A 10,304-nucleotide genomic window follows, 5' to 3' on the forward strand; every position below is an offset into this window, starting at 1 on the left:
CATAAACTTCAAATAGACTAAAAACTCCTTCTGGGGGTTAGAGCAGGGATTTATCTCGGAGCTCCGTAAGGCGACAGCTGAAAGCCAAGGCCAGGCAGAAGCACAGCGCTCAGCTCGAACAAGTGGCATTTCCAAACCCAGAGTCCTCACGTAGCTCCCACAGCTTCTACTGGTAAACCATGGGGCAAATCATCCAGGCAGGACACTTACAGGCTTGTTTTTATTAAAAGACATCTTCAGAAAAAGATATTTTAGTACAAAAAAAAAAAGTTTAAAATACACAAACTACAGTTGCCCCACCCCCCCACCCCCCTCCCAGCATCAACATTTATAAATTACACCACATTGTTATTAACACTGCATTTAAATATGGAAACAAATTAAAACAGGAAATTCATCGACGAGATCTAACAATCCTACAAATGGCTATTTACAGTATTTAGCAGCTAGGAGCTCTAGCGCGGGTAGTCAATATGACTTCAATAGGGCGGGATGCTCGGGATGCCCCAAGACGGCAGCTTGGCCCCTAAACACTTTTTTGGGGACCTGTTTTGCCCACCTCTCCCCCAGACGCCCAGGCCAGAGGCAACGCTGTACGACAGCACCGACCTACGCACCCGAACGAGGTGGGGCGGCTCTTGCCGAGAAACCCTTGCTGCCCCTTGGCCATGTAGAGCGAGGTCTGGGGCACGCGCGCAGGATGGTGCTGTTCACTCTGCAAAGTACGTGGAGCCTTCTGGGAGAAGGCAGCCCCCCCGGGAGATCTACAGCTGGCAGCAGGGCTGTCCTAGTGCTCGTCCTGACCATCCCCAGCAGCACCGGTCGGCTTCGGGCAGAGCTTAAGATTCAGCCTTCCAAAATCTGGCCCTCATGCAAGGGGCTGCAGGATCCCACCCATCGCCTCCTGGAGTTGGAAGCAGTTTCCCCAGCTCCCGGCAAATTCCAGCACAGCCAGAAAGACAGGGCCTCAAAGCCACAGGGGCCAGGGAAGCCAAGTGAGCCTGAAGTCCCCTTCTGCAAAGGGTGTCCTTCAGCCTTCCCCCCAAAACTCCTATTCTCAGCGGGCTGAAGTCACAAGAGCGGGGTCTGCACAGATGGAGCTGCCTAAGGCTTCACCGCTCCACGGCACCAGGGGGAAGGAGGGTCTGGGAGCTTCCACAGGAGGGTACATAAGACATCAGTTGGGACCAACAGTGAGACACAGGATACAGCAAGGCTCCGTACCCATTTGGGTCCAGGGTAGTGAAACACCTCACATGCTCCCCTTCCCCCCAGCCCCAGCCCATCAAAACCGGCACAGAAGTGTTCAGACAGGACAGAAAGCACCAAACAACTTGAACTTGCCACGGCAGCACGTGGCAGGTTGGAAGAGCTTTGTGCATGCTCTGGAGGTGGGTCTCCCTGCTGGTGGCTCCTCTTCTGGTTTGGGAGCTCCCACCCAGGGGCTTCAGCAACACGGAGCTGTTTTACTTCTAGTGAGGAGCTGCATCATGCCACCAAAGGGCTGCTAACCAAGAGAAATGCTCCTTGTGGGGACTTCCTGGGGAGGGTGGGTTTGTTTTCTGTAAACACCAAGTGATGGAGCTCAGGTCTGTGCTCCGCAGAGAAGGTCAAGTCTCAAGTGGCAGCTTTAGGGCTCTGCCTCCAGTGCTGCGGGTTGGATCTTCATGGTGGTTGACTTCAGCGGGTAATACCTGCCTTTCCATGTCTTCCAGAAGATGCCCTGCTTGCGCTCGTGCCTCTGGCGAGGGATGGAGCGGAAGTACCTCCCGTTGAGGTTGGCATGGCCACAGGTGCTGAACCACCAGCCACCTACCAAGGCAACGCAGAGGCAGGTTTAACCAACAGCACTTCCAGACCGAAAACAAACCTAGGTTCAAGGCAGCTCCTTCCCCCATTTTCCCCACTTTTCCAGGGCTTCGAGACCTTGCAAGACCACCTCATACAGACTTGAGGAGTCCCATGCACTGGGAAACCTTTGCACAAATCCTATACGACTTCAGGATGCATCTGCAAATCCATGATGCTCTTTCTTCCATGCAAAACCCCCTCAAACCCTTCAGCAGCCCCATCTCAAGCCTGGGGACTGGCCTCTGCCTCACTTGAAAGGTTTCCAGGCAAGGTGGGAGCCAGCAAAGCTGTTACGAAGACAGACGCTTGGGCCAAGACCTGAATCATGAACCCCTCCCGGTTTCAGCTTCCCTCCCAGTTCCCTGCATTGCTCCTCCCAAGGATGAGGCTTTCCAGGGAAGGAGGGGACAAACTGGGCTCAACACTAAAGGGCTCTAGTCCCGCAGGGTCACCGTCCCACTCATGGCCGCCACCAGACAGCTGAAAGGAAAGCACATGCCACTGGGAAGGAAGAGCTCCTACTGACCTGAGAGATGCTTGGCACAGTTTGTGTCAGCTTTGAGGTCATGGTCACGATCCCGAGTGGAGAAGGGCAGCTGCCTGAAGTCCCCGATGGCGTTTTCCAGCTCTCCAGACAGAGGTCCCAGCAGGTTAAGCGTGTAGGCTGTGCTCTCACCACCAAGGCTGAAGACAAACTGAACTACCTGGGAATTTCCCTCCCAGTCTTCCAGCTCAATCAAGAGATCGTATCTTCCCTCTTGGACAAGGTGATGTACCTTCTCCAGACCCAGCCAGAAGTCACCTGAAATGAAACACATGGCATTGGCCACGGGGACACGAACATGCTGTGCAAAGCAGAAACATAGACAGGCTCCAGAAACAAAAAGGGACAACCCAGGACGCTGCAGCATTTGAATCGCCATCTGGCATGTGCGGGACAAGTCAGGAAGACCAAGGACTCTTGATCTGCAAATGGTGTGTCCCCCCCCTCCACAGCTCAACACTGTGCTCCGGCACAGAGACACCTCCAGGGGCCAGCAAGGGAAGATAATGTGCTAAGATAACACTTATCCCATGATAAGAAGATAGACACCTACCATGAAGGTCTCCAAAGCCATTCTTGTAGGCATCCCAAAGCTGGTCAAAGTCCACAGAGCCATCTGTGCGCCTCTGGATCACTGTCCAGCCACCTTCTGCAGGCAGGGAAACCACAGTCATTCGGGGTTACCGCTTGCAAAACTACCATGCAAAGTGCTGCAGGACATGTCCACCACTTTACCTGAAGTCATGTCACAGTAGACTTTGAAGGGCTGAGACCCTGCGGGCTGCACCTGGAAAATGCCGCTGCTTTGCTGCCCGGCCAGGAAGAGCTGGTGGCAATCCTCCGGGAGCTCTGCAGGGGAAGGAAACAGCGATTGAGAAGGTGGCTCCGAATCCCACTTCCTCAGCAGGTTGCTCCTACCATGGCCCCGGCACTTGCAGCCCTGGCCATGAGCCCGGCCAGCTGTGCACAGCGGTGGCTGCAGCCCCGGACACGCGCTGGAGGCGACAACCCCTGACTCATGTCTTTAAACACTGCGAGCCCATATCTTCCCATTTATCCAAATGCAGCTCCTTGGGCTTCCGTCCAAGGCAGAAGCCAGGCATCAGGCCAGGCTGGGGTGACCTAGGCTGGAGAGCACGGCTCCCCGGCGAGGAGAGACACGAGGAGCTTCCCAGCTCCCTCCGCACCAGGCAGGAACGGCCCATTTGGGGTGGGGTAACGCCAGGGACAAGCACCCCCATCCCACCCCACGGCTCAAGCAGCCTCAAAGGGCCTCAAGGGCAGAAAGAAACCCCAGGTCCTGGTGTCAGGAAGGCACCTGAGCATCCAGCGCACGACCTCTCACTCTCAGTGACTGTGGTGGCCCTGGCCAGACATCTTGCTGGGCAACCTGCCACCAGCAGGCAAGTGGCCAGGCTGGGGTCACCCTTTGGCCCGAGACACACTGACCATGGCAGGGAAGGGGTGGGTGGATCACAGGGAGCCTCAGCTCATTGCGTGAATGGATTGCTTGGGGTGAGGCCATCCCCACACCGGCCGGGCTCCCACCTCTCCTTCCGCCCCTGCGGGGACTTTGCCCGGCGCTGCCAGCAAAGCACCGTTTCAACAGCGCTGATAAAAGTCCATCCAGGAACCACCACCTGCAGCACCCGGGGAGAGACGGGGCTGGGGGGGCGGGGGTGGGGAGGAAACCTGTTACAAAACCCAAGTCAAAAGGCTGCAGAAGATGTGCAGGGACGTCGCCCTGGGCTGTCGATGCAGTCAAGGGGCTCTTTGTCAGCCAAGGACAGGTGCCCCCGTCACCCCCAGACAAAGGGGGTCTGTTCTCCCCACGGGAGGGTGAGATGGATTTTGGTGGCTCACAGCTGCTGCCGGCACAACCCCAAGACAGACGGGTGAAGAAACCTAAAGACAAGCCCCGGGCTGTGCCGGGGTGATGGCCATCCCCCCCCCCCCAGCCCCCCTCTGGGGTCCCCCTTGCCCCCAGGGTCAGGACTGGCATCGTGATCTGGGGCAGCAGCAGGAGAGGGGCCTCCCCCACAGCCCTGGGGTTTCACGTGGGGCAGGAGGGGGGATAATGGGGGCTTTGAGCTGCTGAGGGCAAGAGCAGCCCCCACGGGGCATCGTCCCATCCTCGTCAGGTGGCCGGGGAGCCCCGATGCGGTGTCGGGGTGAAGAGCAGAGCCACGACTGGAGGAAAGGTCAGCACAGGGGGACAGCAATGCGACGCCTGCCACCACCTTTCACTTATCCCCCCTCCCCTTTCCCCTGGCCCCCCAGTGAACCCTCCCCTCCTTGGCACAGGCAGCCCCTCTCCCACCACCAGCACGGTGGACCTGCGCAGCCACCAGCGCCCCCTGCACCCCCCGGGGCTGGGGTCAGCATGGGACTGGTGCCACCAGCGCACCCACGGGACAAGCCTTCCCCCAAGCCCGTGCACACGTGGACCCGAGGCGAGTGTTTTGCACGAAGGATCGAAACCACAGAAAGCCACCGGGCAGGCGGGGAAGGCCACGGGCACCCCCGATACCCCTGCTCTCCAGGCGAACACAGCCAGGGAACCCAAACAAGGCTTGGGGGGGGGGGGGTGGGGGAAGGAAAATGCAGGACTTGACCCCACAGCAACACCGGTGCAGCAGCAGAGGCCGCTGGGCTCACACAGCTCTTCCCCTCCTCTCCCACCGTGTCTCCCAGCATCGGCAGGACCGTGCCCGGGTGGACGCTCGGTGGCCCCAGCTTGCAGAAGTCAGCACTGTCCCTGTCTGGTTCTTTTCCTGGGCCCCGGCCGCACTCGGATCTCTTCTGTTTTCCTGGTGCAACAGGGACTTTCAAGCAGCTGAATGAGATGCAGCTGCTCAAACAGCCTCAGCTCAATCTTTTTGTTTGAGGAACACCCTCGTTAGTTCCAGTTCATGTTGCACATCCGTATGGCACCAGCAGAACAACAAGACCTCCTGGCTGCTCTGGATGTTTTTCTTTCCCTCCCCCTTTATTTAGCCAAACAAGACAGGAGGATCAACAAGGCTGGTTGGAGCTGCCCCAGGCATGGCACTGTATTTACCCAACAGGATCTCCAGGCCTGACGGGAGGTCACCAACCCGGGATAAACGCCCTTTCTTGCAGATGGCAGGGCATGCCTGGAGCTGCTTCCATCGCCTCCCTCCCTCTCCCCACCCCAACCCAATTATTTTGGAGTCCCAGCGCCACGGGGAGAGCAAGCAGGGCTCTACCTTTCCCCTACTGGGCCAGTTGCCAGGGAGCACAGGCTCTGCCTAAAGACGTGATCCTCTTTCTGCAAGCGATTAAACCTTTCACTCTCCAGGCTGCTTCAAGCCTTCAACTTTCACATGCTTGGCCCTGTGCCATCCCCGGCCTGGAAAAAAAACCAAACTTGTGTTCGCTGGATGCAAATAAAAGGGTCTTTCTGAAAGGGCTGCTGGTGGAGTTCATCGCTGTTCCCGGGGGGCCCGTGCTGGCACCGCGGCTCTGCCTGACAATAGGCAGGGAGCCGCCGGCACAAGCCTGCCCCGGCACAAGCCTTCCCGGCGCTCGCCTGCTCTGAAAGCGGCCACAAGCCTCCGCAGGCAGAGGGCACGGGGCTGGCCCGCCAGCTATTGTGTGCTTTAAGGTTTGCCAGAAGACTCACTCGACTTGCTAATGAGGGGAAGCCAATTTGTTTTCTGTCAGCGATACCAACATCGGGGATTAGGGAAGAGAAGGAAGGGGGAGCTCGCAGCCCAGCCCGGTGGGAGGGAGTCGGGATGCCCAGGGTCTCCCCGGTGGGGAGAGTGCGGCACGAGAAGGCGCTGAGCTCTCACACCATCCCTGGGGGCTGGGGGCCCTCGCTGCCTCCCCCGGCGCTTCACAGGGGCTGCTGCACAGGCAGCGCGGAGCCGACAGCACAGCCTACATCTGCCACCAGCCAGCGGCAAAGACCCAAACCCGCCTCCCTGCACCCCGCTTTCAGCACAACCTGGGAGCAGAACGAGGAGGGGGATGGACCAGATGATCTTCAGAGGTCCCTCCAACCCAAATGATTCCAGGGTTCTATGACACACTACTGGGGGCAGGTCACAAAGCACAGCTGGGAAAAAATAGGGGGGAAATGAGGTTTTGAGACAGTTTTCTGGCTCGCTAGTACTGCGCTGACAGAGGGAGACATCACATAGCCCTCCTGCAGGCTGGTCAGCCCACCGAGCCGAGCCCCAAGAGGAGTTTGGGGCCACACGTCCCATCTCCCTCCTTCTCCACGTCAATTCTGCCGCTCTTTGTTCTGCCCACCCAGCGTCCAGGCCCACCGGTGACAGCTCCAGGCTCCACATACAAATTACCATGTGTTTTCCCATAGCTATCCCTGCCTTAAGCCCTGGGCAGGATTTCCCCACGCATCCTCGCCCTGCCTGATTTCTGTTTGGCTCACACTGGACATCCCCGGACAGCTGCGCAGACACAGCCAGCACCGTGATTTAGCTGACATAACACGAGAGCAGCTGCTCCCAGGCAGCGAACCCTGCGGGGACACCAATTCCTGTCCAGGAGGGAGGCTGCAGGACACGGCGCAGTTGGGGACACCCGCGCCGCTGCCCTTCGCTCTGCGGGAGCTCCTCCAGCCCCCGTGCCAGCGGAGAGGATGCTCCAGGCAGAGCCAGGAGCTCCAGACGCAGCATCCCCTCACCTGCTCTGGTGCACATTTCCCAGGGCTGCGAGCGTACCGTGCCTTCGCTGCAGCTCAGCGCCTTCCACTAAGGCTAGTGTGAGCTGAGACACTTTGTCTTTCACATATGAGCCCTAAACATGAGCCAAGGGAGACGGACGCACAAGGATCTAACTCTCCTCTCCCGGTCCAGGGCTCCCTAACACCCCCCCGGCTCCGCCAGCAGGCGGAACGAGCAGCAGACTCTGCCCAGTAAAGCGAGAGCAGGTGAACAAGAGTTAACTCCAAGGAGCAGAGATCCTCCTTTCCTGCCTGCATTCACCCCCCCAACCTGCCAATCCTCTTTGACAAATACCTGCTAGCGGCATTTCTCCCCTCCCCACTGCATTCTTAATATCAGGCAGAAAAATTCCTCTTAAATCCTTGAATTCCTGCTGGACTAATGCTGATCCAGAAGGCTAGGATCCTACCCGCGCTCCAGATCCCCCTGGTCTGGCCAAATTCCCAAGCTCTGGTTTTTGCGAGCAAATATCACATCCTGACTCAGGAGAACTGAACCTTTTGTTTGCAGACGGTTGCAAGCGCGGCAGGTTTGCTCTGGCGCAGAGGAGCGGGGCAGCACGGGCAGATACTCACTCTGTGTCGGCACGGGCTCCACACTGGCGTTCTGGCTCTGGTTGGTGAGGCTGAGGCTCTTCTTCGGGTTTATCTTCCATTTCGGAGACTGCGTTTTGTTGTCCTTCAGGTGTAAGGGGATCAGCAGGTTGACCTAAAAACACAGCACAAGTCAGAAAGGGTTTTATCTCAGCTCACTTTCAACACTGGTACTCACGGGAGCTGATCAGCCAAGGCACCAGCTGCTCCGCCATGACCAGAGCTGGGGCTGAACTTGCACAGAAAGCTCAAGAAACAGGAGGTACCCAAGGCTGGCAAAGCCAGAAATGACTGGGGCTTTCCACACCCATGCTAACGAGTTTATTCTGCAGATAAACTCAAAGGAAGAGCACGGAGAGGCTCTGTTGCCACGCTCCGATTCCTCTGTGCAAATACCTGGGAAGCTCACAGTTTGCTACCTCACACCAACGCCACGGCGCAAGGACCAGGGCCACCACCTTCCTAGGGTCCCCGAAGCCAAGGAGCGGCAGCACAGACAGATCTGTCACCAGAGCGCTGCGCCAGCTGGGCTGCCAGGGTGGCCCGTGACTCGGTCCCCCAGCCGATGGGCAGGGCAGGAGCTCACCTTGCTCTGCAGGCTTTTAATCTGCAGATTCTGCTTGTCCAGCTTGTACTGCTGTTGCTTGATCTTCTGCAAGAGCTCCTCGATTCGCGAGTTCTGTGCGTCCATCAGTGACTGGGGGGGGGGGGGGGAAGAGCCAGGTGAACCCCACAGCTCTGGGGAGATCTGGCTGCGCGGCACGTACCGCGCAGAGCCAGGCGGGCCAGTCCCCCCTTCGGCAGGTCCCCACGGATGCCCCCGGGATCAACAGCTCTCCCCGCGACTCCCCTGAGACCGATCCCCACCCGCTGCCCCCCCGTACCCCGGGAGGGCCGGGTCCCGACGGCTGCTCCCCTCCCGCCACCCCAGGAGAGTCGGGTCCCCCATCGCTCTTCCCGCTCGGGAAGGCAAGGACCTCTCCCCGCTTCACCCCCATACCCCGGGCGGATTCGGTTCCCCCACCCATCCCTCGGGTCGCTCCCGGTGCCCCGGTCTCCCCCTCCTCTCCGGGTCGCTCCCGGTGCCCCCGCACAGGTCGGGTCCGCCCCCTATGCTCCCCACTCCCCCGGTGGTTCGGGTCCCCCCGGGGCTGCTCCCCGCGGTCGCTGCCGGTACCGGCCGCCGGTGGTGCTCACCTGCAGCGCTCCCAGGTCCTTGGCGCTCTGGTTCCCGGCCGGCCGCGCCTGCAGCGCCTGCCGGACACGGCCCTCCAGCTGCTCCAGCCGCCCTTGGATCTCGGCTTTGTCGGCCGCCACCTCTTCCAGGCGCTGCCGCAGGGCCTCGGAGAGGTTGAGGAGCTGCCGGCCGCGGCCCTCCAGCTCCCGCACGCTGGCCCGCAGCCGCTCGCCCCGCTCCTGCGCCTCCCGCGCCTGCCGCAGCAGCCGCCCCATGGAGCTGTTGTGGGCGCTCAGCCGGCTGCCCAGCTCCCGCATCTGCCCCTTGGTGCGGTCCACATGCTCCTTCAGGCCGTGGCCGAGCTGCAGCAGCCCGTGGGCGATCACGTTCACCTCGTCCCAGGAGGCGAACTGCGCCCGCCGCTCTTTGCCGGCCGCCGCCCGCCGCTCGGCCCCCGGCCGCCCCGCTGCGGGTGCGGGTCCCGGTGCGGGTCCCAGGGCCGCGGCGGCGGCGCACAGCAGCAGCATCAGCGTTGCCCCGACCAGCTGCATGGCTACCCGGCCGCCCGGCAGTGCTCGCCCCGCCGCCGCGCCCCCGCTTTTATCGCCGCCCGCGCACCGCGGCGGGGAGGGCCCCGGCCCCGGCCCCTCCCCGCCCGCCCGCCCGCCCGCCCGGCCCCGCCGCTTTGTTCGCCCTCCCCCGCCGGCCCCGGGCTCCGGCCGCCCCGCACCCGCCGCCCGCGGCAGCCCCCGCTCCGAGCCCAGCCCGGCCTCCCTCCGCCCGGGGCGGCCTCGGTCCCTCGCTGCTGAGCCGAGTCCGCGCCCGTCCTCGCACCCCGTCCCTATCCCTGTCCCCATCCCCATCCCCATTCCCACCCCCACTCCCATCCTTGTCCCCATTCCCATCCCCGTCCCCATCCCCGTCCCCATTCCCACCCCCGTCCCCATCCCTGTCCCCATTCCCACCCCCATTCCCACCCCCATTCCCATCCCCAGCCCCATTCCCATCCCCATTCCCATCCCCGTCCCATCCCCGCTGACCACACTGCCCCTCACCCTGCCCTGGGGAGCCCCATTCCCACTAAGCCCTGCCACTTGGTCACCCCCGTGGAGCCCCCACCCACGGGTGCTGCCCCATCACGTGCCTGCACCCGTGTCCTCATCCCAGGCCGTGCCCCGCTGGAGCTGCTGGCCTTGGGGTGGCTGTGTGCCGCAGGCACAGGGCGCCTGGGTGTAATGAGTGCCGGGGCCCTGGAGTGGGTGCCCGCTGTGGGCGCAGGGCTCTGCTGGGTGGCCCTGGCCCAGGCACAGTGCGCTCTGCAGGCACAGGGCTCCTGGGTGATGCCCCGCAGGATGCTGCCAGCCTTGGGGAGGGTGCGCACTTTGCGTCAGCTCCTCTGTGTGCCGGGGGCTGCAGGACGTTCA

The 10,304-nt window shown here is 61.2% G+C and overlaps 1 protein-coding gene across 2 annotated transcripts; it reads right to left on the reverse strand.

Moving 5' to 3' along the window:
• Positions 1-313: 313 nt before the first annotated feature.
• Positions 314-9,470, reverse strand: ANGPTL4 (angiopoietin like 4). Of its 2 annotated transcripts, none has more exons than XM_063358425.1 (7): positions 8,901-9,470; positions 8,290-8,400; positions 7,686-7,818; positions 3,131-3,244; positions 2,949-3,041; positions 2,378-2,653; positions 314-1,812 (listed from the first exon to the last, which is right to left on the reverse strand). In XM_063358425.1, exons 1-7 carry the CDS (start codon positions 9,429-9,431, stop codon positions 1,631-1,633), a joined length of 1,440 nt encoding a protein of 479 aa, XP_063214495.1. In that variant the 5' UTR covers positions 9,432-9,470; the 3' UTR covers positions 314-1,630. The 2 variants fall into 2 exon arrangements, with proteins under 2 accessions (XP_063214495.1, XP_063214494.1); XM_063358424.1 differs by having other exon boundaries at positions 2,949-3,044.
• Between the last annotated feature and the right edge of the window lie 834 nt (positions 9,471-10,304).

This window comes from Chroicocephalus ridibundus, chromosome 22, assembly GCF_963924245.1.
Source record: "Chroicocephalus ridibundus chromosome 22, bChrRid1.1, whole genome shotgun sequence".
In the NCBI taxonomy this organism is placed as follows: Eukaryota; Metazoa; Chordata; class Aves; order Charadriiformes; family Laridae; genus Chroicocephalus; species Chroicocephalus ridibundus.

Bases quoted from the DNA above. Each gene is read 5' to 3' on its own strand.
- ANGPTL4 (XM_063358424.1), bottom strand. From the start codon at position 9,431: ATGCAGCTGGTCGGGGCAACGCTGATGCTGCTGCTGTGCGCCGCCGCC. The intron at 8,401-8,900 runs GTGAGCACCACC...CCCCCCCCCCAG, and splicing joins AGGACCTGGGAGCGCTGCAG to TCACTGATGGACGCACAGAA. The intron at 3,245-7,685 runs GTGAGTATCTGC...CTTCCCCTGCAG, and splicing joins GGAGCCCGTGCCGACACAGA to AGCTCCCGGAGGATTGCCAC.